General features: G+C 51.2%; 3 protein-coding genes across 14 annotated transcripts; 1 reads left to right on the top strand and 2 right to left on the bottom strand.

The window, feature by feature from the left end:
* Positions 1–372: 372 nt before the first annotated feature.
* On the top strand, positions 373–4476 carry CDC20 (cell division cycle 20). Of its 3 annotated transcripts, none has more exons than XM_007117447.4 (11): positions 373–523; positions 660–869; positions 984–1132; positions 1220–1316; positions 1500–1628; positions 1729–1925; positions 2045–2139; positions 2289–2517; positions 2674–2799; positions 3727–3844; positions 4214–4476. In XM_007117447.4, exons 2-11 carry the CDS (start codon positions 689–691, stop codon positions 4390–4392), a joined length of 1500 nt encoding a protein of 499 aa, XP_007117509.1. In that variant the 5' UTR covers positions 373–523; positions 660–688; the 3' UTR covers positions 4393–4476. The 3 variants fall into 3 exon arrangements, with proteins under 3 accessions (XP_007117509.1, XP_007117508.1, XP_007117507.1); XM_007117446.4 differs by having other exon boundaries at positions 373–553; XM_007117445.4 differs by having other exon boundaries at positions 374–869.
* Positions 4477–4797: 321 nt separating this feature from the next.
* Positions 4798–9705, bottom strand: ELOVL1 (ELOVL fatty acid elongase 1). Of its 3 annotated transcripts, none has more exons than XM_024125524.3 (8): positions 9526–9705; positions 6946–7005; positions 6568–6758; positions 6310–6390; positions 6126–6182; positions 5931–6036; positions 5711–5847; positions 4798–5534 (listed from the first exon to the last, which is right to left on the bottom strand). In XM_024125524.3, exons 1-8 carry the CDS (start codon positions 9614–9616, stop codon positions 5313–5315), a joined length of 945 nt encoding a protein of 314 aa, XP_023981292.1. In that variant the 5' UTR covers positions 9617–9705; the 3' UTR covers positions 4798–5312. The 3 variants fall into 3 exon arrangements, with proteins under 3 accessions (XP_023981292.1, XP_007117513.1, XP_054938550.1); XM_007117451.4 differs by lacking the exon at positions 9526–9705 and adding an exon at positions 8704–8792; XM_055082575.1 differs by lacking the exon at positions 9526–9705 and adding an exon at positions 7594–7615.
* On the bottom strand, positions 8782–27896 carry MED8 (mediator complex subunit 8). Of its 8 annotated transcripts, XM_055082555.1 has the most exons (10): positions 27482–27836; positions 26514–26632; positions 25348–25492; positions 24538–24678; positions 24264–24345; positions 23651–23899; positions 22750–22810; positions 16713–16781; positions 11642–11705; positions 9765–9993 (listed from the first exon to the last, which is right to left on the bottom strand). In XM_055082555.1, the coding sequence occupies exons 1-10, from the start codon at positions 27494–27496 to the stop codon at positions 9913–9915; spliced, it is 1026 nt and encodes a 341-aa protein (XP_054938530.1). In that variant the 5' UTR covers positions 27497–27836; the 3' UTR covers positions 9765–9912. The 8 variants fall into 8 exon arrangements, with proteins under 8 accessions (XP_028341161.1, XP_054938530.1, XP_028341147.1 ...); XM_028485360.2 differs by lacking the exons at positions 9765–9993; positions 11642–11705 and adding an exon at positions 8782–8794 and having other exon boundaries at positions 27482–27832; XM_028485346.2 differs by lacking the exon at positions 11642–11705 and having other exon boundaries at positions 9880–9993; positions 27482–27833.
* Between the last annotated feature and the right edge of the window lie 61 nt (positions 27897–27957).

The raw sequence follows: 27957 nt of genomic DNA, 5'->3' as shown, positions 1-27957 counted from the left end.
TCCTGCCCCTGCCTCCCCGCCCGCGGGCCGGCTGGCCGGCCACTGCCCGTAACCTTCACTAAAAAGGCTCAAGTGCTTTAGGTCATTACGCCGAGTCCTGCACTTTGTATCATAAACAAGATCCACAAGCAGAGTTAAGTGTGAAGGGCGGGTGCGGGGAGGCTGAGGAATGAATGGAAGCGACTGGGGAATGCACGCAGGTCAGGCCCCGCCTCCAGACGCGACGCGCCCCGCCTCGCCCCGCCCCGCCCCGCCCCGCCCCGCTTTCCGACACCTGGTGGCGCAGGACCTGCCTTTGCCTCTCTCCCATCCTTCAAATCCCGCTCCACTGCTGGACTCCCGTGAGATCTGCGACTTGCCCCGGAAGACCCGCCCCCTGTGCCGTGGAGGCCAATGGGCAAGGGCAACGGTTGCGACGGTTGGGTTTTGAAGGAGCCAATGAGTGCTCGGAGCGGAGAGTTTAAGAAGCGTAAATCCGCACTGCTAACGCCGGTCTGAGATCCGAGCCTTCTTTGAGCTGACGGTGAGAGGCGGCTGGGCCGAGCGAACCGTGGTGAGGCCGCGGCCGGGGGTGCCGGGCTGGGAAGGGCTGCGGCCGGGGTGGCCCTGAGTGGTCGGCCGTCCCAGAGCACTGTCACCTTTCTTCCTCCGGGTCTCAGCGGGCAGCCCTCCCCCTCCAGACACTCCCATGGCCCAGTTCGTGTTCGAGAGTGACCTGCACTCGCTGCTGCAGCTGGATACACCCATCCCCAATGCACCCCCTGCGCGCTGGCAGCGCAAGGCGAAGGAAGCCGCGGGGCCGGCCCCCTCGCCTATGCGGGCAGCCAACCGATCCCACAGCGCCGGCAGGACCCCGGGCCGAACTCCCGGTCAGTGGGGTGCGGCGGGACGCGGGCAGGAAGAGGGAAGGTCTGAGAACAGCCTTCACGACTGCTCCCATGGGAGCCTGTTGTGACAGTCTGGCTTCCCTCTCCCTGCCCCAGGCAAATCCGGCTCCAAGATTCAGACCACTCCCAGCAAACCTGGCGGTGACCGCTATATCCCCCATCGCAGTGCTTCCCAGATGGAGGTCGCTAGCTTCCTCCTGAGCAAGGAGAACCAGCCCGAAGACAGTCAGACGCCCACCAAGAAGGTATGTGTTCCAGGGGGGCTTAAGGCAGGAAACCGATCTGTATAATCTGGATGATACCACTACCTCACCACCACCCTTATGTGCCAGGAACATCAGAAAGCATGGGCTTTGAACCTGAACGGTTTTGATGTGGAGGAAGCCAAGATCCTTCGGCTCAGTGGAAAACCACAAAATGCCCCAGAGGGTAAGACCTGAAGTTTTCAGCTCTTGGAGGGAGGTGTCATTCCATCCCCAGGGCTCGGGTTAGATGAGATGGCTCGTCCCACCTAAGACTGAGGGGAGGGAAGGTGCTTCTCTGGACTTCCTGGTTAGGGGCAGGGGGAGGTCTCAATTTCTCCCAGTGTCTAGACCCACTCCGTTGCCACAGGTTACCAGAACAGACTGAAAGTACTCTATAGCCAGAAGGCCACGCCCAGCTCCAGCAGGAAGACCTGCCGTTACATTCCTTCCCTGCCAGACCGGATCCTGGATGCCCCTGAAATCCGGAATGACTACTGTAAGTGCAGCCTTCTCCCTGTCTGGTGAATGGAGAAAAAGGGAGAGAGAGGGACTAGGCAAACTAGAAAGCTCATGCTCTTCCCTTCCCCCTCTGGCAGACCTGAACCTTGTGGATTGGAGCTCTGGGAACGTACTGGCTGTGGCTTTGGACAACAGTGTGTACTTGTGGAGTGCTAGCTCTGGTGACATCCTGCAGCTGCTGCAATTGGAGCAGCCTGGGGACTATATATCTTCTGTGGCCTGGATCAAAGAGGGCAACTACCTAGCTGTGGGCACCAGCAGTGCTGAGGTGCAGGTGAGACTTGTCCCTGTGCTGCAGCTCTATTGTTCCCCAGAACAAGGCCCCCAGGGGTCTTGCCCAGCAGGAGGATGTTGATGCCAAGTCCCGATCTTCATGGTCTTCTCTCTCTGTAGCTATGGGATGTGCAACAGCAGAAACGGCTTCGAAACATGACCAGTCATTCTGCCCGAGTGGGCTCCCTCTGTTGGAATAGCTATATCCTGTCCAGGTTAGTGGTTTTTGCTAGTCTGTTACAAAATCAGTCTATGATTTTGGCCCCCTCTCCCCGGACTGTACACCTCTGAACTGAAGCAGCTCTGGCCTGCTGGTGGCATTTGGCACTGCTATAGGACCTGATTCCCTTCTCCCCTCCTGCAGTGGCTCACGCTCTGGCCACATCCACCACCATGATGTTCGGGTAGCAGAACACCATGTGGCCACATTGAGTGGCCACAGCCAGGAAGTGTGTGGGCTGCGCTGGGCCCCAGATGGACGACATTTAGCCAGTGGTGGCAACGATAACTTGGTCAACGTGTGGCCTAGTGCTCCTGGAGAAGGTGGCTGGGTTCCTCTGCAGACATTCACCCAACATCAAGGGGCTGTCAAGGTGAGAGTAGGGCTGGGCTGGGCTAGGCCTCTGCAGACTCTCACTCAGAACCTCTGGGGACATGGGATGGTGGCATTGGACTGGGTTAATCTGTGAGCCCTATAGCTCTGTGTCTAGCTCTAGTACCTACTGACCCCAACTTTTTATCACACCTAGGCTGTAGCTTGGTGTCCCTGGCAGCCCAATGTCCTGGCAACTGGAGGGGGCACAAGCGATCGACACGTTCGTATCTGGAACGTCTGCTCTGGGGCCTGTCTGAGTGCTGTGGATGCCCATTCCCAGGTAGTCTTCCTTATTCCAGCCTCTCACTCCCAGATGTGTTCTTAATTCTATATAGCCTTCCTGGGCAACCACGTCCCCTCCAGTGGCTTCACCGATGCTATACCCTGATGGTTTCCAAACTTCTAACTCAGCTCTCACTCATGAGCTCCAGACCCACATTTCCAACAGTCCACAGAGAGCTTGTCTCTAACCCCATGTGCTATAGTTGGCACCACCCTAATATGTCCCAAATTAAACTTGTCACTTCTCCTTGCCTCCCTGAAATGTGTTCCTCCTCCTCCTCCTATGTTGTTGTGAGGGACACCACTCAGAAATCTGAAAAACCTAGACTCTTTCATCCTCCCCACCTAGTCACCAAGACGTCTGTTTTACCTCAGAATATCATTTACACGTGTCCCCTCCCCTCGGCCTCATCCTTCTCCCCAGTGGAGGCTCACAGCACTAGTCTTTTCATATCTTTTCCAGTCTGTCCTCTACACTGGTCTGGGTGTCTGTTTCTGTCCTCTTTAAACCCTGCAAGGGCTCCCTATCACCTACAGTATATAATCCAAATGCTTTAGAATGATATTTGAGGCCCTTGCTGGTGTATCTCCCTGCAAGCACTGCAGCTTCCTCTCTTGCCATCCCCCTGCCTAGCACATGCAGCCTTCATTCTAACCTTGGGCTCAGGTTCAAATTCTGGCTCTGCCTCTTACTAACTTAACTTGCATGTGATCTTAGGCAACTCGCTGAACTTCCTTCTGCTTGATTCCTGATCTGTAACGTGAATAACAGTTATAACTCTCAAAAGGCTTTTGTAAGGACTATAGTCATTCAAGTCTGAGTCTGTAGCACCTGGTAGGGTGGCTAACACCACGGTGGACTTGGTTCTGATTTGAGTAGTGTTGGCTCTATGTACGTCATGCCCATGCCATTCCCTCTCCACAGGTGTGCTCCATCCTCTGGTCTCCCCACTACAAGGAGCTCATCTCAGGCCATGGCTTTGCCCAGAACCAGCTGGTTATTTGGAAGTACCCAACCATGGCCAAGGTGGCTGAGCTGAAAGGTAGGTGCTAAGTGACAGAAGCCAGAAACAAAAGGGCACGTATTGTATGACTATTTATATGAAATGTCCAGAAGAGGCAAATGCAGAGAGGGAGAAAACAGATTAATGGTTGCTAGACGCTGAGGGGAGAGGGTAATGAGGACTTTCTTTATGGAGTGATGAAAAAATTCTGGAATTATTGTTGTGATGGTTGCACAACTCTGTGAATATACTAGGAATCAATGAACTGTACACTTTAGAAGGATGAACTTTATAGTGTGTGAATTGTTAATTATCTCAGACTGTTATAAACAAGCTCTCAAAATTGGAAGGCCATAGGTATCTACCTTCATTTGTACTGCTCTCACTTTTTCCCTCCTCACGCCCCAGGTCACACAGCCCGGGTCCTTAGTCTGACCATGAGCCCAGATGGGGCTACAGTGGCATCAGCAGCAGCAGATGAGACCCTGCGGCTGTGGCGCTGCTTTGAGTTGGACCCTGCCCGGCGGCGGGAGCGGGAGAAGGCCAGTGCAGCCAAAAGCAGCCTCATCCACCAAGGCATCCGTTAAGGACCAACTCATCTCAGTTTTTTGCGCTTTTTTTTTTTTTTTTTTTTTTTTTTTTACTTTTCTAATAAAGTCACGTCTCACTCTTCTCCTGGCATGACCTCTGTCCCAGCAGCCTTCCCAGGGGCTCCTCTCTAAGGCATCCGTTAAGGACCAACTCATCTCTTTTTTTTGCGTTTTTTTTTTTTTTTTTTTTTTTTTTTACTTTTCTAATAAAGTCACGTCTCACTCTTCTCCTGGCATGACCTCTGTCCCAGCAGCCTTCCCAGGGGCTCCTCTCTGCTGTGATCAGAGAGCTAGAAACATCCATCCTGTGGGCTCCTTGACCATCCCTCCTGTTTGCAGACAGGCTGGCAGGCTTTGTACCCACCTCCTCCATTCACACATGTACACACACAGCCTCAGTGGTTTCCTCTGTCACTTTTAATGAAGACATAAAGGAGTGAGCAGCCTCCACAGGCTTTATTCCCAGGCCCCCACCACCCTGACCTTTGGCCAAGAAGCTCCTACTTCAGTGTGGGGTGGAGAAGGAGGGAGCCTGGGTCCACAGTGACAGATTATTGCTGACCTCTTCAGTGTGAGGAAAAAGGCCACAAGACCCTGGTGGGGGCCAGCCCTGAGTGCTCCTCTCCCACGTGTAAGGCAGGGAGGGGGAAATAAGTGTCCAGCCCTTTCGGCCCCTCGCTCTGGAGTGGCAGAGGGCAACGAGGCCATGTCCCTGGGGCTGGCCAGGAGAAGAGGAGGAATGGAAGCAGTGGTCCCTGTGGACCAGCTGTGGAGAGCAGGGGGCCTGTCCCCTGCTCAGTCCTGACCACACAAGCCCTGGTCACAGGTGTAGCTGGGGAGGACAATGACAGATGATGCTGCCCGAGGTGCAGTCCTGAGGCACTTAGGTGGGCGCCTAGCTAGGCCATGCTTCTCAGTTAGTTAGCCTTGACTTTGGCAGTACCTGGAGCTCCATTTTGCTGAAGTACACGGGGCAGCCGCTTGCCTTTGGTGTAAGACTGATACCAGAAATTGGAGAAGAGCAAGAAGAAGATGGTGCCGTACATCCAGATGAGGTGGATGATGATTGGATACTGGTAGTTACAGCTGGGCATGAAGTAGTACTGGGAGATGTGCAGCGAGACCAGGACAAACTGGATCTAGGACAGAAAGGCAAGGGTCAAAGGGCACAGTGAGAGGACTGGAGGGAAAGGGGGTAGAGAAACAGAATGCCGAGCAGGGAGGGCTGGGGTCAAAGGTGCAGTAGGCTGGCTAAAGGTAGGATCCAGACCAGAATGTTGAGGGGACGGTTGTAGGTCAGGCTCAGGCCCCTCACCAGCTGGACAGCTGTCATGTGCTTTTTCCACCAAAGGTAGGGCTGAGCCACAGGGCCAAGGGCAGACAATCCATAGTACAGGTACATGATGACGTGCACAGAGGAGTTGATCATGGCGTGGAAAGAGCCCATTCCTCCTGTGCATGGACAATCGGGACCTGAGCTGGGCCTCTGGTCCCCAGTGCCCGTCCCTCCTCCCCCAGTGGTCTTCACCACTCACCTGGGGCAAATTTTACCCCCCACCACCAGCTCCAGGGAAGCACTGAGTGGTGGAAGACATGTAGGAAGGTCACCTGTCCATCTTTCTTCCGGAGAATAAAGATCACCTGAGAGAAGAGTGGGGTAAGGGGTTTCAGAGCCAGGACCTCTCACTCCTTTCTCCCCACAAGTTCTTGAATCTCATGTAACTACTCACCGTGTCCATCAGCTCAATGAACTTGGAGAACAGGAAGAGCCAGGCCACTCGAACCATCTGTAAGAAGTCAGGGCAGCCTCAGGACCGCCAAGAGCCTCTCTAAACTGGCTCATGAGCACAGGGCATGTCCAAACTGCTCCTATCCCCAGGTTGCTAAGGACCTGGGGAGGCCAGGTCCACTTACCCTCAGTGCCTCCGGGTTGTTGGAAAAGTCCACTGGGTCGCAGCGCCAGGTGTAGGTACTCAGCCAGCCAGACATCAGGAACTATGAAGGGGTGTGGATTAGACTGCCAGACTTCCCTCCCTCCCCCAAATCTCTTCTGTTCTCTAGATGGAGAAATAGAGCTGAGCCTCTCTGGGAAGGAGATGCCATGCTCTGGCCCTAGGGCCTGCCCCTTATCCTGCCGGCAGGAATTAAAGCCTAGGCATCCTGGGGGCCCACCTCATAGACGATGTAGAGGGAAAATGCCACCAGTGAGAAGTTGTAGACAACCATGAAGCTGCGGAGCTGGAAGGGCTTCCGATTGGCCATGATGCGAGGCCCAAGTGAAAGAACGAAGTATACGTAGGTCAGGAGGACAGAGGTCATTAGCAGGGGGGACCCCATCAGAGGGTAGCCCTGGATCCGGGGATCTGTGAATAAGGGTCAAAGGAGTCAGGAAGGGTCACAGAGTCCAAAGGGTCCCCACCAGGTGTGCAGACATGAGGTCAGGTCACAAAGGGTCAAGGGATTTGAAGGGACTCTCCACCATTAGGAGACAGCCCTAGATCCAGGGATCCCAGGGTGGGAGGGAGAAAGGGCTGGAGGACAGCATCTCACCTGCGTGCTTCATCATCTCCTGGTACAAGTTCACAACAGCCTCCATCCTGGCTAAGGACTCTGGCGAGGTAGGGAGGATGGGTGTCAGGGCCGACTGTGTTCCCCCCACCCCCCAATTTCACCCCTGACCCACAGACAGGACACAGACCAGACGGGACAACTCCCAACGCCTCACTGCAGAAAGGACAGAGCAGTGAGAGGAAGGAATTGCTGGGGACTAGGGTGAGGAGGAGGCCGTTCAGGGTGGGGGGCGGGATCTGCTTCCCGCATACCCTGCCTGCCTGGGAAGGGCTCTTCCGCCCTTCCTCTCCACACCTTACTCTCCTCTCCTCACGCTCTGCTCCTCTCCAGAGATTTTTACTTCCTGACCTGCCCTCCCTTCTTCCACAAGAGGACTCTCAATTTCTGGTCTCTTTCCAGAGAGTCTTACCTCCTACCAACAGGGAACTCACCTCCAGAACGAACCTCCTCTCCCTTCCTCGCCAGTCCCTCACCTCTCCAGCCCTGCGGTCTTCCTTCTCTCCAGGGGTCCTCCCCTTCAACTTCTCCTGCCCCATTTCAGGATGCACATCTCCCGGGATGGTCCCTCCTGTCCTCTCCCCTGCTGAGTCACCCCTCGGGCTCTCCTCTGCCCTCCTTGGCTCTCACCTCCAGCTTCTCCTCTCGTCTCCGGCGCTCTCCTCTTACCCTCCCTCTCCAGGAGCCTGGCTCTTTGAGACTCCTGCCCTGGCGGCTCCACCTGTCTGACTAGATCTGGCAGCAGCCCCGCCCTCTGCCCGCCCCGCTGTACTGCACATGGGTTGGAGGATGGGTCCAGGCCACAGGTCAGTACTGGGGGACCCACCAGGATTGAGAAAGCCAAGTAAAGCCCAGGACTCACCACCCACCCACCCCAGACCAGTCAGATGAGCTAAGCTTCTAGGTTTTGGCTAGAAACCTCCCAGGATGCCAGCCCCAGGCCTACCCTTGGCCCAAAGAGAACTGCTGAAAACCCACACCCAGCATCCCCTCCTAAATTAGCCATAAATTCTCAGTTTGTCCTACTTCAGAATGGGTACCATCACCCTTCTCTCCCAGGGAGGGGCAGGGAGTGGCATGTGAGGAGGTGGGGAGTGGGGGAGGTCTCAGGAATCTTCCCCTCCTTCAAGGAGGGGGTCGTAATGTGCTAGGCCCTCTTCCCCTCAGAGCTTGAAGGAATGTCGGGGAAGGGCTCACCGGGACACAAATGCCTTGGCCCAGGCAGAGGACAGCCTTGGGACTCGAGGCAGTCCCGGAGGGGCAAGGCGTTCCCTGAACAGCCAAGACAGCAGATGCTCTGCGAGCTGCCTGCACTCTGGTCAGCCAGGCTCCCTCTACCCAGAGAAGCACCTGTGCCGGTACTAAGTGAAGAACACACCTTCTGACACAGCTACAGAGCCTGCACACACGCCCCTCACACACACACGTCACAGACGCTCCCCCAACTTCCATGCCGACCCACAACTGCCCCACCAAGGTCAGGCTCCAAGTCCTCCCATACGCACAGCCCCTGTCACAGCTCCCTGCCACCAACGACAACTCGCCAGGGGCTATAGCACACACGTGCGCGCAGAGCCCAGCTGGCTCCTGCAGGCTGCAAGTGCCCTCCTCTGACACTCTGACCACCCGGACAAGTCTTCATGGACTTTGACATGCATGGTCTCTAACACTCAGGCCTGCTCCTAGCTACGTTCACACTGGCGAACACACACACACAATCCTTCACAGGACCCGCATTACCATGTGCAAGTGCTTGTGCTCAAACGCAGGTTTCCTCACACGCCTGAGTCTCAGATGAATGTGGTCACATACATAAACTCACAAAGCCCACCTGCAGGTGAACAAACCCAACATCACCCACACCGTGTGCAAACATATACCTGTCCTGGGTCAGGTACACCCACAGCTCTCTTTTCACGGATGGCAGTCACCATTCTTCATTCATTCATTCATTCATTCATTCACAATCAGACTTTTGTCGGCTGCTTATTCTGGGGTAGGGTCTACCCAGAGGCACGTGCTCTAACACACAGTTCCTCCCCGACCCATGTGAGCTTGCCAGCTTGTTATCTCCCAGGCTCTCTCAGCCACCATCCCCAAGTTCACCTCCCCCCAGCCTACACACGCATGCACTCTGGAGGTCAGGGGTGGCTCGAGGGTTCTGGAAGGACCTCTCCCCAAGTTTGAGCAGAATCTGGGTGTGTCCCCAGTGGGGGAACTCAGTCTGGTCCTTCCTTTCAGATGGATGTAAGGGAAAGGCAGACAGGCAAAGGAAGGGGGCGGTGGCAGTGCACAAGGGCGCCAAGGGGAGGAAGGAGTAAGACGGGGAGAGGGGCAAGAGAAGGAGGTGGTAGAGGAAGGCCCAGGTTCAAGCAAATGGGGGCCTGGCGGGAGGGAGGCTGCTGCGGAGGCCCAGCCCCGGAGAGCTGGGACCTCCCACCCACCCTCCCCAGGAACGGCCTCGCCCACAGCCTGGGCAGGGCAGGGCAGGGCAGGCCGGGCGGCCCAGCGGGGCAGGGGCCTGGGCACGTGGCGAGCCCACCCTGGGAGGTCCCGACTCACCAGTGGGGGCCAGGCGGGCAGTCGTGGAGGGCTCGTTAGGAGCAGGGCCAGAGAGGTGTCCCCAGGGCCAGGCTGCCTGCCACTTCCTCATCTGCTGGGCCGACTTTCTGTCACCAGAGGGGGAGGGGGCGGGCCGGGTGGGGGGCGCCCGCTGATTGGGCCGCGGGCTTAGGCAGGAGGGGCCGGCCAGCCCCGTCTCTGCTGGGCCCGCGGGGTGGGGGCGGGGGCGGGGGCGGGCCGCCGGGCCATGGGCAGGAAGCACGCCCAGGCCCTGCTCCCTACCCCTTCCCGCCGCATCGCCTCCCGTCTCCGTCAGCTCGTGCGGCCTGGCCCCGGCCCTCCGCAGTTGCACCCTGCGCCTTCCTGACGTTCAGCCCGCGCATGGCGTCATTCTGGGCCCTCTGGGGGTTTATCCACCAACAAGATCAACGCAGCTTCTTTCGTGGCCGGTCCACCCGGCCTGGGATACTGGGAAAAGTTCCAGGGTCAGCCCTCCCCGCAAAGATCTCCCTCTCTAGAGGGTGGGGCCGGAGGGGTGGGCTGCAGGCAGCCTGTGTGTGTGCGGAGAGCGGACTCGGGGCAGCGGGGAGGTCTGAGCCCGAGGGAGAGGCTGCGCGGGGAAGCCTTCCCTACCAGCCCATAAACTCGGATGAGCCTGTAGCGTTCAGGAGTTGCCGAGAGGATTGTGTGGACTGGAAGTGGGAGAATACAAGTAGCCTGGGGCAGCAACAGTTAGTGAGCCACTGGCCACACTGGCCTTCAAGGTAGTAAAAGGAAAAAAAGGGAAGTGAAGCCAGCTGTGGCTGAATGTAGCAGGTCTTGAAGGCCAAATGGAGCAGTTTGGTTTCTTCTGGAAGCAGAGGAGAAACTGAAGAGTTTTGAGGAGGCTACAATCAGACCTGTATTGTTAAATATTCATCACATATTTATCGACCACCTACGGGGTTAAGTGCTGGTGGCACATCAATGAACAAGGCAGGTGCCGTCCCTGCATGGGGTTTACTGTCTAGCCCAATCACTTTGCTCTGGCATCCAGTGAGATGAGGGTACTGGGCGGGGGAGACCAGGTGAGAGAGCACCCTGACCTAAGAAGGTTTGGAAACTGACGGGATTGGAGAAGCAGACACTGGAGATTTCCCCAAGACAGCTGGACCCTCTCTGTACACTTAGCTGTGTGTCTGGCTCCGTGCCTTCTCCCCTCCCTCCTCCACAGACTCACCAACTAGACTGAACCTACTGGGGGTGAGGACTAGGTTTCTGCGAAATGAAATCTGTGTCTCCAGCAGCTCCTGAAACAGTGCTAATAACTGCATACAGGATTGTATGATGTACACGTGGAATTCAGAGGAGGTGGTGGTTTGGAAGAAACAATGTATTCGTCGGTGGTGGGATCTAGCTATGTGGTAGTTTGGTCTTAGAGTTAAGAGGTCAGAGCCAAAGTACAGCTATGATCCAGCCCATTAGCACCTGCGCTTGAAAGGAAATGGCAAAAGAATTCAACTATTCAAAAGGCTCAAACTTCTTAGCATGGTACACGAAGGGCTACCTGATCTGGCCCTCAGCCTCCCATTCTAGCAGTGCTATTCTCCTGGGCCACGTCCTATGCTTCAACTGTTCCCCAAGGATATCAGCGTCTTTCATATCCCCCCACCCCTTCAAGCCTTGTCTCCTGTCTCAACACAAGATACAAGCCGCTCTCCCAGGCAACAAATCAGTCCCTGCCTTCGCTTCCACAATCTCCCTGCAATGCAATTATCTGCATGCCCCCTCACTATGTTTTAGTTGTCTCTGTACCTCTAGCATCTGGCCTAATGTCAGACTCATTTGACCCGCCACAATGTTTGTGGAATATTAGAGTGAATGAGAAATGTGAGAAGTGGAAGAGAGGTCAGGGGACCCAGAATCAAGTGGGGAAAACATTATGAATTCAAAAGACTTTCTACTTCCCTTGGGGTGGCACTATCTGTTGAGTCAATAAATATTTACTGTGTTAGGTATACTTCAGTGGCTTTGGGGGTCACACCTAACTCCGAAGGCCTGAATTTAAATCTTCCAGTTAGTACCCATATGACTTAATGTAAGTGGCTGAACCTCCATAAAATGTGAACAACAGTACCTGTCTCATAGGATTGTTGTGAAGATTAAAGGAGATGACCCATGTAAAGTGCTCAGCACTGCTTCTTTCTTGACATATCATAGACAAGGGGGGAAGCAAGAAGGTATATACTTGTATGTAGATTCATGGGCATTCATTTAACAAACATTTCCTAAATGCTTACTGTGTGCAAAGCAGTGTTCAGAGAGCACTATTGAGAGGTTTTGGACTAAGTGTCCATCTAGAGATGAACAAAGTAGACTATTATAAACGATGAAACAGTTCCAGAGGTCCGTTTGAGATAGAGAACTTCAACTATCCATTACTCACCTGGACCACACGGGTAAATGACCACAGCAATCCCTCAGTAAATGCCCACTGACTACATGAGTGAACATGCCCAAAGACTCACTTCCTTCAGTTCCTGTCCTAGTCCTAGGAGAAAGTGTCTTCAAATATCTGATATAGACCACCTACCCAGGTCCTACCAAATGGTATTTCCATGGCCCTGGGGTTACTGCAAAATACAGTCTAGACGAGAAGACAGACATATAAATTAACAATTACAGAAGCGTGTGGTGAGTACTCCCACAGAGATAAACCCAGAGAGTTAAGAGAGCACCGAGGCGGGGGCACCTTACCCCAAGGTGGGGATTAGTTCTTGAAGGCTTCGAAGAAATGACACCAAAGCTGAGCATTAAAGGACACTTTCTAGAAGGCAGGGAAACGTATTCCAGGCAGAGGGGAGCATGTGTGTGAAGGCATAGAAGCAGGAGATGTGGCAGGTTTGGGGAGCTCTGGGTAGTTTGGTGTGGCTCCAGCCCAAAGGTCGTATAGCTAAGGGGGAAATGTCAGCAAGAGTCAGTTATGAAGAACCCTGTATGCCTCGCTTGGTAAGAAGGTTGGATTTAATTGTTTACCTTTTTCAGCCCTGGCTACACACTAGAATCACCTGGGAAGTTTTAAAAATATCAGTGCCTGGCTCTCACCTCCAGATTGATTCTAAGGGTTGTTTTTAATGGGAAGAGGCCTGAGCGTGTTTATGTGCTGTGTGGAAGACAATGAGATCCAGCACACACAGAGGGGTTAGCCTTTGGCTCAAGAGAACACCTCACAGGCTGAAAGATACAGAAAAGAAGGATAACTTTGTCAGTGGACTGGGAGGAAATGGGACCATTTGGGACCTGCAGAGAAGCTAGGATGAAGGCCTTGGAGGTAAGAGGGTCCGCAGAAGGGTACCTACACCAGGGGTAGGCTGGTGAACTGGAGAAGATGAAGGGGTCCAGGAACTGTCTTGATAAGGATAAAGGCCAGGTGTGTGTGGGGGTAGGGAAGAATAGGCAGTCCAACAGCTGAAACTCCCCCTGAAATACCTGGTGCCTTCCTGACTAACGGGAAGTGATGTGACAACTTCCCCTTGGCCCCATCCTCTCTGACTCACATCTCACTCACGGCTCTCTGAGGGGCCTTTCTCCATCCTCTTTCCCCAGAAGATAAACTACTGATTTACCATCTCCAGGGTTCAGCCTGAAAACCACCATCTCTATGAACGCTCACAACTCTGTTTCCCCGATTATGCAGCTTTATATGTTTCTGCGGAAAAACTAAAGGTACATGGGATCACAGAAGCAGGGAAAAATGGGAAAAGGTAACACAGGCACTGAGGGTCGAGGCTGAGAGACAGCAGGAGTGGCAGGTAGAAGGGGAGGCAGCCTCCCAGGGCCTGTGTCAAGCTTCCCCCTTCCCCATCCTGTAAAGGGCAAAGGGCGCTTTCTACACAGTACCCACGCAGAGGGGCTGAGTCCGTGAGGACAGGGGAGTAAAGACAAGGGTGAAGGGCTCATCAGTGAGTCATTCTGCATGTCCCTGGGCCTTAGCTCACTAGTGTCCTCTGCCTAAGGCTGGGACCTTGGCTGAAGGAAAGACATCTAGCCAGCAGAAGAGAGAGACTGCATGCAAACAGTCATCACACCATCTGGAATTTGGGAATTGCCTGGACCCTTGAGAGGTCAGGGGCAAGGTCTGATCCATCGTAGGGAGCCAATGCCAACGCACCATGGGTATCGTTCAGCGTTCACTGAACTGACGTAAAGAAACTCAGCTTGCGGGGAGAGGGCTGTGATAGAATGTGCAGGAAGAGCTCTGGAGAGAGAAAAGGGAAGGCTTTTGGTGAGGGGACAATCCAGGGGAGGTTATCAAGATGGAAGAGAGAGAGTTAGCAAGATCTGGAAGATGTGGGAGAAGGGCCAAAAGGGGAAAAGAGGAAACGCAGCTTACTGTTCAATACTTTCTCTGGCAAGTGTAGGGCCAGCTGCTTTCCATATGCTCTTATGGTTCAGTCCTGTAAGGTAAGTACTATTATCACTGCTTAACAGATGGAAAAAAAAACAAAATCAGAAAGGGTGAAGGATTTTCTCAAGGTTCCACAGCAAGTGAGGTGGAAGCAACATAGATGTTCCAAGGTGAGGAAAAAGTGTGGACAAAGGGATGGATGGAGGGAAGCACAGGACGGGAGTAGAGAATTGCAAGTGATTCTGTTTGGCTAAAGGATATGGTGAGTGAAAGGCCTTCATATGCTAGGTTAAAAAGGAGGTTGGCCCCAAATCATGAAGTGTTTTAAATGAAAGACTGAGGGCTTTTATTTGTACTGGGATGTCCCTGAAGATTTTTAAGGGGTTGGTATGATCCCCATTGTTATTGATAAAGAAAAACCTGGTGAGAGTGAGATTATCAAGAGGAAAGCAGAGGAAGGGAGAGCAGGTGGGAGACCAGCTCAGAGGCACAGGTACGACACAGTGAGGGCTTAACCTAGAGCAACGGAGTGAGAAGGAAGAAGAGGGGATAGAGCAGAGAGAGGACCCAGAACTGAGAGCAAGGTTGGCACGCTGGATAATGCAGGTGGAGCAGGATGGAGGAAGTGAATGCAGTTTGGGACATCCAGAGTTTGAGGAAGGATGGCACATTCCTCAGGCAATCTGAAACACAGTACTGTAAGCTTAGGAGAAAGGATGGGGTTCAGGGGAAAAAATATCTGCGGATTGTTTGTAGAGATGAAACCACACAAAGTGGACTGCAGTAGCTCTAGGTCTGGTCGTATACAGATACTGTCCCATCCCCCTGCTTTCATTTCCTTTAAGGAATTCCTGTCCTGCTCCACTGGCCCTTTAATCCTGGTGTTCCCTCCACTTCCCCCAATGCTCCTAATGGCACAGAATCCAAGCAGCAACCATCAGAGTTCTTTCATGGGATGAGCTATATGTGGTAGAGTGGAGAAATGCAGAGACAGAGAGCCTAGATGACACTGGAGCCCCTGACCCACCTGGAGCTGGTCACCCTTCAACTCCACATCCGCATAACCCAAATCCAGTTGGGTCTCTCTCTCTCTCTCTCTCTCTCTCTCTCTCTCTCTCTCTCTCTCTTTTTCAGTTAAGCTAGTTTAATTGTAATATGTTGCAATCAAATATACCATGTGATAAAAACGAGATTGCTCAGGAGAGAGTAGGAGAAGACGAGAATAGTATTAGCATTTCAGTGCTAACTATATGCCTGGAGGCCCTTGTGTGCTCTTCTAAGAAGCTTGGACTTTATCCTGTAGAAAATTAAGAGCTATTTAAAGGTTTAAATTGAATTTTAAATATGCTCGGTGGAAGGTACCTTTCTGAGGTCGGTGCTATAATCCCATTTTACAGAGGTAGAGATTGAGGTTCTTGGAAGTGAAGTAACTTGCCTAAGGTCACACAATGGATAAGTGTCCAGGTCAGGTATAACTTAAGAATGGTCAAGTGTACAGGGGAGGAGGTGGTAAAGACTTTACAGAAGTAGGTGTCACTGGGAGGATGAATTGTTCACTAGGTGAACAGGGGTTTGGAGCAGGAAAAGGAGAGGGCAGACATACCAAGGAAAGGGCAGAGCATGTGTAAGGTATGGAGGGGTGAGACAGCACCTGACCTGCAGGTGTTGCCGATAGCTTAGAGTACAGTGGCAAGAACCAGGAAGTTGCCATGGTAAAACAAGGTCTAAAGCACTGGTGGTGAGTGTGAGGAAGAGGCAAGCGTGGAGCTCTGGTTTGTGATACCCAGTGAATCACACAGCCACCCGGGAAGACCTGAGCCCGGATTGAGTAAGCACAGACAGAGGACAGAACACATCCCAGCTGCACAGAGAGACCTCTGAGTGGTGAAGGGCCTCCTTTAGAGATGGGATGTAGGCAGACTGTGGAACTGAGTCTTCAGCTGGTGTGGACAGGGAACAGACACAGTTTAGAAGGGAGGAAAAGGAACACTGCCAGTGAGGGAGCTTGTCATCTGATCTCAAATCAAAATCACACAATTTAAGAGATCAAACTGGGCTTTAATAGAAGAGTGTAGGTGACAACTAAGTGTGAGAAAGTTCACACAACTAGATTTGAAAATGACTTATCACGTCAGGCAAACCAACATAAAAATGTTCCAGTGCCTGCTCTGCACACCGTGGGGGATGAAACGTGCCCAGAGGGTCTCTCCTGACACGTGAGCACAGCTGTATGCACAGACGAGCTGCAGAGGGAGGAAGAGTTACCTCCTCATAGAGGGACTGGTCAATCATTGATTTAAGCAACAACCACGGACAGCAGACTTCTAGACACTACCCTGAAGACAGTTAATATTTATTGAGTTTCTACTATTGTCAGGCATGCTATTCTAAGCACTTTGTATGTATTAATGTATTTAAACTTCACAGCATCCCCCAAAATAAGGAAACTGAGGCACAGAGAGGTAAATCAACTTGCCTGAGGCCACACAGCTAGTCGGTGGCACGGCTAGAATTTGAACCCAGGCAGTCTGGCACTAGAAACTGCTTTTAACCAAAATGCTGCATTATACTCTCTCTCCAAAGTCAAACTAATAGTAATAATAATAGCAGCAACTACCACTTATGCCAGGCATGAACATTTCTTGCCAAAGATCATATGGCTCCCAGACGGAAGAACTGGATTCAAACCTTGGCAGTTCAGGGTGCTTGAACTTGGGGGACAAAAAAGAGCAGCAGGAGCTAGAATAAGTTTGTACAAGGTACAAATGTGGAGCGGAAAATAGGAGGTCATTGACCTTACCTGGTGAGCGGCACTGGGTTGTAGACAGACTGGGTTGTTGGAAAGCTTCGCAGAGGAGTGACTCGTGAGCTGAATTTTGAAAGATAAGGTTGAGTATTCATCACAGAACGATGGGGCAAAATATTCCATGCAGAGGGAACAGTGGGACTAAAGGAATGGAGTCTGTTACATCCACGAAACTTCAAGCAGTTTGAAGTGGGTGTCAGGACAATACAGAAAATAAGTCAGAAGTCAGGGGCTAGATCACACAGAATCCTACTTGCCTTTCCAGGAAATCTAAGCTGTTTTTCAAACTTCCACTGAAGTAAATGTGAAAAAAAAAAAAAAAAAAAAAAAAGGAAGAAGAAAGAAATATCCCCAGAGAATCTAATGGCTAATTATGAAGCCCTTCAGACTAGTAGGAATTCTTTGAATTCTATTTTCTCTTACTGCATGCATGATAATTCTGCATTCTGTTTAAATTATTTACCCTCGAGTAAAATGGGCATTCTAGGATGATTTTTTTTTAAATATTTATTTATTTATTTATGTAGGCTGCTCCAGGTCTTAGCTGCGGCACGTGGGATCTTCATTGCGGCATGCAGACTTCTTAGTTGTGGCATGTGGACTCTTAGTTGTGGCATGCATGTGGGATCTAGCTCCCCGACCAGGGATCAAACCCAAGCCCCCTGCATTGGAAGCATGGAGTCTTACCCACTGGACTACCAGGGAAGTCCCTCTAGGATGATTTTTATCCTGTGACTTTCAGTATGCCTGGCACACTGCCCCTACCAACCTGCCAGGTATGTGAACCCCAGTTTGAGAAACATGGGAAGGAAACTATCAAAAGGATTTTAATCAAGGGAGTAATGTGATCAGACCTGCAGTTTAGATAGATGTATCTGGCAGCCATATGGAAGATGAGTCGGAGTGGGCAAGACTGGATACAGGGCGTCTGAACAATACTTTTAGGGTGAGAGGCCCAGGGCCTAAACTGCAGGGCAGGATCCTGGGGAGACAGAATTGACAGGATTTAGTATCTGATTGAGTTGGGGGGGGTGTTTAGGATGGCTTCCATAGACCTGGCTTAGGTCACACTTAGGATGTTAGAAAAGAAACAGGTTTGAAGGGAAAGATGATTGGATTTGGACATTTAGAATCTGAGGTACTTGTGGATCATATGGGCAGAGATACCCAATAGGCATCTGCAAGTCAGCAAAGAGGTCTGGGCTGAAAATAAAACCTGTTTGAGTTGTGTACATAAAGGTGGTGGTCACAAAGAGAGCAGGTAGAATAAGAAAAGAGGGTTAAGGACAGAGTACTGGAGAATAACAACATTCAAGAAGCAGGCAGAGGGGGACTTCCCTGGTGACGCAGTGGTTAAGACCCTGCGCTCCCAATGCAGGGGGGCCTGGGTTCCATCCCTGGTCAGGGAACTAGAGCCCACATGCATGCCACAACTAAGAGTCTGGATGCCACAACTAAGGAGCCCGCCTGCCGCAACTAAGACCCAGCGCAACCGAATAAATAAATAAATAAATAAATAAATGCTTTTTTTTTTTTTTTTTTTAAAAAGAAGCAGGCAGAGGGACAAAAGGCCAAAAGCTGCAGAGAAGGAATGGCCAGAGAGGTGGGAGCTGGAGAAGAGCAAGAGGTGAAAAGTTAATGGCCAGCACTGTTAAACACCATGGAGATAAGAAATGTAGGACTGAAAAAAGTCTGGATTTAGCCATCAGGTCAGCAGTGATCTGAGACAGGGCAGTTCCCAAGGAAGGGTGGAAGTGGGGCTAAAGAGTGAATGGGAGGTGTGCAGGAAAATGGTAGGCTCTGTATTTCACGAGCATGGCTGTGAGTCAGTGAGTGGGGACGTGGGCTCAAGAAGGACTAACATGGAGGGATACTAACCAGGGCCATGAAAATGGGTGCAGCCCAGAGAAATTAGTACAAAAAAAGAAATAAGATGCTCTACTTTTGGGGTGTGGGCCAGAGAAGATGAAGAATCAAAATGACCATAAACTAGGGAAACTCGGATGAGAGCCAGGGAAGGCAGTGGAATGGCAGAGGGAAAGCCGGAAGGGAAGCAGCCTAGGGCTCCTTGGATTTGATTTAGTAGGGAAGGTTATCATGACATGGAAAAGTATAATTTACTGATTTTATGGGGGAGTCTCTCCGGTACATATATCTTGCCCAGGGGAGAGAGGGGGATACCTGAGTGGGGACATGACTTCTGGCATTCAATGCATTTATCTCTGTGGTAACTTACTACCTCTGATGAATTTTCACTAAAGAACTAGTGAAAGCTAAAAAACAATTTTAGGGAAGTGATCTAGAGGGATGTGGGTATTTTAAGCTGCAGGTGACAGGGAACTTTAGGAACAGTTTGGAGGGGTTCAAGGGATTGGCGGGCTGATCTAGGAAAAACCTAGCCTATACTAACATAGTCATGCAATGAGGAATATGAAAAATGCCAGGGATAAACAGGCTGGAGAATCATTGCCAGAGACTTTAAAGCTAGGAAGGATCACTGGGAGCACCTAGGCGAGAAAACTGAGGCCTCGGGAAGTCAGGGGCCTTGTCCATAATGTACTTGGGGAAGCTGCCATGTCCAAATGGTAGGCGACATCTTGAGAACATGTGAACTCATCAAGAGATGACAGCAGAGATCCAGGACCTGCCTCAGAGATGCACAGGAGCTCAAGAACAAAAGAGAGATAAGTTAAAGGGAAGAAAAGAGGAAGTTTGTCCTGTGGGACAAAACACATGTTGAAGCAATGGATGCTATGGCCCTGTCAGGTGGATTGGAGTTCACCTTCTGTTCCAGTTAGAAAGCCCCATCTGCAGGGTGGAAAACCCCTTCCAAGTGTTAGCCCCTGTGTGTTCAAAGCTGACGGGCCAGAGCCACATCGAGCCTCCATAGGTTGGTACAGTGAACCCTCCAGACTGAACCAGAAAGGGACCACAGCCCCCAACCCTACTCCTGGCCCATTGCTAAACTTCAATAGGCTAGCCCCCCAAATCTGGAACAGATGGAAGAAAATGTACATCCCTTGGTAGTTTCTCTGAACAGTTATCAAGAGTTGACCTAGGGTGGGCATTTGGAAGGATTCCGCCTCCGTCCTGCCTGGTGCTGGGATCGGCTCACACGGCTCCTGTGTCCACAGGGCACAGAGAATACATTGTCCATAAGGAGGATTATTCTGTACAAGAAGCTCAGACAAAGGGAGAGGTTGTTCCCAGCTGCCTGGGGGAGGTGAGAAGGGGGTGGGAAAGGGACCGGCCTTGCACTGGGGCATTCCTGCAGAGCTCAGCTTCTTCCCTTCAACAGCAGGACAGGAGGTGGGCGCTACACCCGCTGCAGCTCAGTCCTAATGCCAGGACTGATAATGGAGTTAGAAGGAGCACTTAGCTAGAACCTATCTACCTTGGCTGTTTCCCAAGAAAATGCAAGGTGAAGTTAGGTGACCTAGCTAGGTAGGGCAGCAATAGACACCAGGAGGGGAAGAGAACAGGGTGACTGGGGCAATGAGCAAAAGGGACATTCAACAGTGACTGAGTCCCAGCCTCAGGGCAGAGCTGGAGAGGGAGTGGTCCTAGCAATGGGTGTCATGCGAACACTGATGCAGTAAGCTTCCGCCTTCAGCAGGATGACCTCTGTGCTACAGAAGACTGAAGTTTCACAGCTGCTGCTTCTTTCTCCATCCCAGACACACACCTGGGAGACGATGGCCTAATCTCATTCTCCCGGAGCCCCAGGAGTAGGAGAAAACACAGGCCCCAGGCCAAACAGAGCCATCAGAAACTGAGCAACACTACCAGAGTGGAGCAAGAGGGCCATCTTCTGAAAATCTGAAATCTGAGCAAGGGAGCAGGTCCTCTTCTTGAAAGGAAACTCTGTATTCCCTCCTTCGGGAATGAGTGTGTTAGGGATGGGAGATACTCTCCACTGAGGCATTTACTGGGCTGTATGGGCCCCAAAGTTGGCAGTGCTACATAGGTTTGTGCACTCCAGAGGATCTGGGGTTGAGGGGTTGGGAAGGAGAGCACGTGCTCGGAGTGAATATAAAGACATGACTGCCTGCGGAGTAATGACTGTTGGTTTAAGGGCACAAGATGTAGGTGGGGTCCTGCATATGTCCCTGTTGGCACAGGAGGACATTTCCACTCTGGGAGGACAAGGAATCCATTTCAGATGGTACTTTGGGAATGACGTCGATATTAGCCTGGGACAACAAAGAAACTTGGGGTGGTTTCAATAGGTCCAAAAAGTTTTCAAGAAACTTTCAATAGGAAGGAATCTTTTGGCAGAATAAAGGACAGCAGTCACCAAAAGATGCTCCAGGGGTTTTAGAGAAGCACACCTTGAACTCTATCCAATGCGACAGTTACCTCTGACATTTCCAGTGCGAAGGGAAGAGAAGATAAGGAACATCTGAGTGGGCTGATAGACCAGTAAGGGAGCACTGTTGAAGTGGGGGGCAGGTCTGACATTGCCTCAGAGCTGATTGCAGACTTTCCGTGCTCTTGTGTACTATGATCAGTGAGCTGTGTGAATACCATTTCTTGTCTTGATGGAACAGGAATGGATGTGACATCTGCAACCACTTTTCCAGCCCTTTGCTGCCACAGCCTGGCAGAATTCTGCCTGGCACCGAACAAATGCCAAAGTACTAATGTGTGACAGAAGAGAACAGAAAAAAGGCAGCTGGGAGGTGTGAGAAGGGCCTCCTATTACCTCTCAGGACATTTAGATCAAAGCTAATCAAAGATAAGAAAACTTTTTATTAGAAAACAAATTAGAATTGCCTTGCAGCAACCTTGAAAGTCTCTGACATGTAGTCTCCAATCCCTATGTAGCTCTCTCAATTTATCTGCTGTCAGATTAACCCTGACACAGTGGCCATCAACTTAAATAACTTTATTCAGAGAAACCCTTTGGTCCACTTCTGCTGACTCAACCTCTGCCCTAGCTCACAACAGAGAGCTAAGCAAGGCAGCTTAAGCTGGAGACCCAAGCCCATTCTGCTCTCAGCTTTATAAAAGCAGGCAAAAGTACTGGCGGCTGCCACCTCCTGCCATCCATCTGGCCCTTATTGGAACCACAGGCTCAGTGTACTGGAGAAAAACCATCCTGGCTGGAGCCCAGGAACCAGGCATAGTATAAGGATAACTCAACCACGATGAAAGATGGTGTGAGGTGCAATTCCCCTCTCCCTCTAAAATAGGAAAAAAAGAGTCTGGGAAACAAGGGACTTTTTCATCTGCTAAGAAAAACCCTTTCTCACATAGTCCTGCCTGGTAGAGCCACTTCCTGAAGAAGCCCCCATATACCGGGCCTTCAACATCTTCCTTCGTGTGTGAAGGGTAGGGTAAAGGACACGGTACTTTGTGACTATTTCCCAAATAAGAGCTGAATTGGCTCCTCAGAGGATGGAGAGTAGAGAAGGCCTGAGCTTCTCCAGAGCCACAAGTGGACGGTCTGTCTCAGCCCAGAAGCCTCGTCACCTGCAGCTTGGAGAGATGGCCAGGATGGAATCTGGGCAGGAAGGCCTGTGGAGACAGTAGGCCTCTAAAGACATAGAGGCTGTCACCGTTTCTGGCAGCATGAAATAAGCACAGGCTTTCAGAGCTGAGCAGTCCATGATCTTGTGTCCATCAGCTCACCACAGACATGAAGCAGTATCAGATCAGGATAAGTTCTGGATCGAGGACTGAAGAGGGGGCAGTGCGGAGAAGTGGCTGTAGAAACTCTCATTTATTGAATACCCATTATTTCATAGACTGTGCCAAGTGTTTTACATTCATTTTCCCATTTTAAGTCTCACAACAACCCTATGAGGTAGGTATTATCACCATTTATAAACAAGAAAACCGGCTCAGAAAAATTAGGTCACTTGCCCAAGGTCACACAGCTAGTCGGCAGTGGAGATGGGATCTGTCTGTGGCTGAAAGCCCGTATTCTTTTTATTATTCCCATCTAGGTCAGCTTTGGGCAAAAGGCAGTTTCACTGCCCAACTCTGCAAAGAGCACCTGGGAGTGGAGGTTGTCGGCCACACTCACCGCTGGTAGGGATGCATGGAAGCCGACTTGATGTTGGTTTTTATTCCACTTGGCATTTTCCCTAAAAGGAACATGAAGAAAGACACCTGAAGTACAGTAAGACGTTCATGGTAAATCAGAAATGTGGTCCCTCAGGTTCCCTTCTACACCTCCGCTATCATCTCAGAATCTCTGTGGCATCTGACCCTGGACGGCAAGGCTCAGCGTTATGGCTCTTTGTCCAGCCCTCTCCCTGAAGGTGTCTAGGAGGAGGAATAGTGGGAGGGGTTGGCACACACCTGGCTCCCGCTCATCCCCTCCTAGAAAAAGAGAACTAAATCTGTGGGACCCCCATTTAATGTCACAGATAAAAGAGTGCTATGTTCTCTCTTATTTTAATTGTCCCTTTGCCTAGACAGCTTGGAAGAAAATACCTCTTCTATCTGCTTGCATCTGAACTCTGCCAGGCTGTTCTTATGATTACTAAAAGTGAGCAGGAGAGACAAGATACAGAGAAAGGAATACACGCAGCACCGGGAAACTTGCCTGCTTGTCCATTCCCAACACACCTACCCAATGGTCCTAATAAAGCTCTGACCATTCATTTCTCTACCTAAGACAAGACAGTGAAAACACACCTAATATCCAGAGTTAAAGGGGACAGAAGGGTAGTTGAGACCGAGGTCTGAGATGGGGTGGGAGGCGAGGGCAGTTTCTGCTCGTCAAAGTTCTTCCTCATTGTCTGGTGCCTATTAAGAGTCTCAAATGAGACTTTTACTCCAAAAGATTTTTTTCTGGGTCACAGTCCAAGGGAGAAAAGGAGAATATCTCCAGCTCTGGGGATGCTGGGGCCCCAGATAACCCAGCTTATTCCCACTTCCCTGCTCAAGGTCTGCCACCATGCCAATCCCTGTCACCTTACCTGGTTGACCTGCCTGGGCCATCTGCACCCCACTGAGCATTGGCTGCTGCTGACTTGGAGCTCCTGACATCTGCACCTGCTGTAATCCTGAGGCTCCTGTGAGGATTGTCCCAGCTCCTGGCTGGCCCGGCTGGCCAGGACCACTGCTGCCTGAAGGCCTCCAATTAGACAGCCCCTTCCCAAAGGCAACAGCTGCCACTAACGCATTGGTGTCTGCTGGGTTAAAGGTCTGCTTGTTCGGCCGGAGACCTGAAGATAAAGGTAAGTGAGGACCCCGAGGTATGCCTCTGGCCCTGGACCGAACCTAGCAGCAGGAAGACCAGTATGGGTACCAGGGCTTGGAGTTCTGACTTCAGCAGAATCTAGGCTCCCTGGCAGCCCAGAGGAAGAGCCAGAGGACCCCCAGGACTATCTCAGAATACTCCCTTCTCCCTTGGCCCATTTCCTCCACCTGCTCCCGGGCTGGCCAGAAATACAAAAGGCTAACAGAATGGACACATACCTTTTCCTAAGCAGCACATCCTTACGTCCTCACTTCACCACTACCAACACCACCCTTCCTATTGATCTTATCCCTCTTTCCTCCTCTGTTTTGCCACCAGTCCCTCCATACCTCCACTCTCTGCTTCTCGTTCCTCTTTGCTGATTTTCTCCAGAAGGTTTGAGCACATTTTATTCAAGCTCTGGATCTGCTTCTGCAACACACATAAATTTGTGCAGAGATTAGGGCAAGCAAGAAATGATTACGGGGAAGTTTCTTCCTTGGGCTATTCCAGGGGCAACTGAGGGGTAACCAGCTGTGCATCCCTACCATACAGAGGTGGTAATGCCCAGCTTCTCATGATAAAACTGGGGGTGGGGGCAGCAGGGCAGTGACTCAGTCCAACCTGAGCTGCATCAGCACCAATGCGGGCAGCATCCGTTGTCAGCTGCTTCTCTTGCTCTTCTACCTCAGGGTCAGGCTTGGTTCTCAGATGGTCAGGGACCACCTCATGGCTGAAAACAGGTACCCGTCCTTCAGTCTGCCTCTGTAACACACAGATTTTACTGATCCAACTGTGCACTCCAAGAAGGTTCAATCTGGCCTGATATATACATAGTTCCTTCCACAGGCAAACAGTGCATTTTCAGGGAAAACACAACCTGAGACTAACAATATCTGGCTTCCTAAGACACTATCCCCCTCACTCCATCCTTCAGTTCTGTCTACTCACTCCCCTATCTCTACCAGACCTAAGGATAAACCTCTCTCGAAAGCGAAAAAGTCAGGGACTTCCCTGGTGGTCCAACGGTTAAGACTCCGTGCTTTCACTGCAGGGAGCACGGGTTGGATCCCTGGTCGGGGAACTAAGATCCTACATGCCGCGCAGCTCAGCCAAAAAACAACAATGACAACAAAACCAAAAACAAAAAAAGAAATAGAGAAAGTCACAAAAGAATATACTTTCTGCTCAAGACAGGTGTTGGAGGAAAAAGGTCTTTGTCTTGGTGACATACGCCTCAGATTAATTCAGTTTGGGAGTGGCTCTCCCAACTCCAGAAGGACAAAAAGCAAGGCCTCCAAAATGCAGCCCTCGCTTCTTACTGCTACACACTACTGCACATTCAGAACTTCTAGAATAGCCAACCAACCACTGTACCCTCAGTCCTCATCTAAGAACTTAATTTCCCAAGTTGCACCCCTCTCCTCCTCTTACCATGAGATCTTCATCTCGGTCTGGGGACAACACCAGAGGGATGATGACCTGGTTACGGAACAGTGGTGTCTTTTCATGCTTCAAGACCTTGTTCAGAGTGTTCAGCTGTCCAGAGAGCAAGGCAAAGCTGTCCAGGACAGATGGCCTGGTGGTGGAAAGAAGATGTCAGAATGTTCCCGGTAAAGGAGCCTCAAAGGGGTCCTTCAGACTAGGAATACCCAGACTCACCCCCAAAACACTCATAGCCCTATGGCTGGCCTGGGCAGGAACTAGCCTGGCTCACAGGGATTATGGGGTTAAGAAAGAGGGACACACTTTCAGTTTCTGATACAGATGGAGAAGAAAGGCAGGTCATTATAGTAGGCCCCCCTTATCTGCAGTTTCACTTTCCGAGGTTTCATCTACCCGTGGTCAACCACAGTCCAAAAATATTAAATGGCAAATTCCAGAAAAAAACAATCCATAAGTTTTAAACTGGGCGCTGTTCTGAGCAGCGTGATGAAATCTTGCTTCATCCTGCTCTGTCCCACCCAGGACGTTAATCACCCCTTTGTCCAGCATATCCATGCTGTATACGCTACCCACCCCATTAGTATAGAAAAAAAACATAGTATATACAGTATAGGTTTCAATACTATCACAGTTTCAGGCATCCACAGAGGGTCTTAGAACTTATTCCCCAAAGATTAGTGGGGACTACTATATTTGAATGGGGGTGAGGACAATGGCAAAACAGGAACCATGGCTACACTATTATCACTAAAACTTCAGAAACTGGGTGAAAGTCTCCTTTCTGGCCTAAAAATAGTATCCACACTTCCAGAGTAGATTGGACCTAAAAGACTCAGCAACATCCATGGCAAGAGATCCAGTATGAATACTGTAGTGGGAGGACCCACTGCGGGAGGACCTCCTCCCAGAGAAGTCAAAGGATGAGAATCAAAAGCTAGTGAGAAGCTAGGCTGGGAAACTGGGCATTTCTCCACTTCCTTACCATGGGGGCCCAAAGCCAACTTCAGTGTTAAATGTTGGGAAACCCAACTCTTTCTAAATCAAGAGATGTTTGCAAACTGATAAATGCTTACGTCACTGGAGATGTCCTATCCGGCAGGTGGCCTGGACCCCCACCCATGGAGCCCTCCCCAGCTTGCCCTAGCAACCCTTACCAGGTCAGCCGGTCATATTCATTCTCCAACTTGTAAATGAAGCTCCCCAGTGAATTCTTCAGATCAGCCACTTGACTCAGCAGTGCATCTAATGATGCCTCAAGCTGCTTCTCCTCCCTCTGCACCAATAGGAATAGGTTGGTTACTCAGATGAGTGTGAGGATGACACATACAGAGGAAGGCTGAAAGGCCAGGATGACAGTGTGCAACACCAGTCCAGTGACACGGGATCTCACTGGCATAGGGAGAGCCGGGTTGTTTACTTTCTTTGGTATTAGGGTTACAGACAGTGTCAACCCTTAGACCTTTAAGCCCATTCATCTGACCTCAATTCCTCCTACCTACTGATTCCTTTCTCTCATTGCTAATCCAGGCCTGGTTTTTCTCTGTATTAGGTACACTCTATTCTCTCCCACTGAGCAATTTTCACCAGACCTAATGCCTGGGGTTTATTATCTTTTGGGCACCTCTGCAGCATACATACTCTGACTTCCTCTGTCCTAAAACCTGCCGGTGAGTCTAGCCATTCTTGCCCATGATACAATCTCTGGAAAATCTACCTACGCATGAAGGCTCCTCTGAATAACTGCCACTGCCACCGCCACCACCGCTGCCACCCCCCCACCTTCATTTGCCCTCAGTCTTTGCTGCTTCAACCTCCTCCTTGATAAATTAATCTGCACTCATTTTATCTCTGTGCCAATATTCCTATGCCCCTTTCACAAGCTTAGTCAACCTATTAAAAACTTACGGAGAGGCTACCAGCTGCAAGAAACTAAGTGACAAATGAAAAACGGGCACAGACTAGGAAGAATGAAGCAAAACTGTCTTACCAAACTGCCAACGTGCAGGACAGGAACCTTGATCCTGGGTTCCACCCACGGCCTCAGATTATATTATTCTGGCTTTTGGCCACCGCGGTCCCACAATTCCTTCCACCCTCGGGCTTCTCTCCAATTACAGATTACCTGTTCTGTCGGCATCCAACAACGGCCATCCAACAGCCTAGGCCGGGGCCTGAGCCGATCCACCACTTTCTTGAGCCGTCTTCCTTGGACTGCACCTCAACCTTCCCAACCTTCCCTGATCCTTTCCCACACCCTAGCAAGTCAGTGCTGCCTTCTCCCTCCCGACTTAACCGCAGTCTGTCTCCCGTCAGCCGGGCTCCACCCCCATCTCTCATCTGCGCCGCTCCCTCGCCAGTGGGCCTCTGCCCCACCGCGCGTCCCCTTATTCGACGGTCGAGGGCTCTAGCCCCTCCTCTCAGCCCCAACTCCTCACTCCCTCCTCCGCCAGCCCACTCTCGGTCCCGATACCCGAAGCTAGCTAGCGGTCACTAGCGCCAACCCGGCCCTCACCTGCATTGCGGCAACAGGGGCGGTGTCAAAGACTTCCTCTTCCGTTTCCCAAGTCAGCCAATCAGAAAGCTCAGGACTCGGCCCTC

This window comes from Physeter macrocephalus, chromosome 3, assembly GCF_002837175.3.
Source record: "Physeter macrocephalus isolate SW-GA chromosome 3, ASM283717v5, whole genome shotgun sequence".
Classification (NCBI taxonomy): domain Eukaryota; kingdom Metazoa; phylum Chordata; class Mammalia; order Artiodactyla; family Physeteridae; genus Physeter; species Physeter macrocephalus.
Note: the sequence above shows the minus strand (reverse complement) of the source record. Positions and strands in the feature narration are given on the sequence as shown.

What these genes read in the sequence shown, in the direction of transcription:
- CDC20 (XM_007117447.4), top strand. Translation starts at nt 689, where the DNA reads ATGGCCCAGTTCGTGTTCGAGAGTGACCTGCACTCGCTGCTGCAGCTG. An exon ending in CCAGCAGTGCTGAGGTGCAG is followed by an intron (nt 1,926 to 2,044) that starts GTGAGACTTGTC and finishes CTCTCTCTGTAG; the next exon opens with CTATGGGATGTGCAACAGCA. An exon ending in CTGTGGATGCCCATTCCCAG is followed by an intron (nt 2,800 to 3,726) that starts GTAGTCTTCCTT and finishes CCCTCTCCACAG; the next exon opens with GTGTGCTCCATCCTCTGGTC.
- ELOVL1 (XM_024125524.3), bottom strand. Translation starts at nt 9,616, where the DNA reads ATGAGGAAGTGGCAGGCAGCCTGGCCCTGGGGACACCTCTCTGGCCCT. An exon ending in TGCCCGCCTGGCCCCCACTG is followed by an intron (nt 7,006 to 9,525) that starts GTGAGTCGGGAC and finishes CTACCTCGCCAG; the next exon opens with AGTCCTTAGCCAGGATGGAG. An exon ending in GGGGGTAAAATTTGCCCCAG is followed by an intron (nt 5,848 to 5,930) that starts GTGAGTGGTGAA and finishes GTCCATGCACAG; the next exon opens with GAGGAATGGGCTCTTTCCAC.
- MED8 (XM_028485335.2), bottom strand. An exon ending in TTGGTGCTGATGCAGCTCAG is followed by an intron (nt 24,346 to 24,537) that starts GTTGGACTGAGT and finishes TGTGTGTTGCAG; the next exon opens with AAGCAGATCCAGAGCTTGAA. An exon ending in ACGAGAAGCAGAGAGTGGAG is followed by an intron (nt 23,900 to 24,263) that starts GTATGGAGGGAC and finishes CTTTATCTTCAG; the next exon opens with GTCTCCGGCCGAACAAGCAG.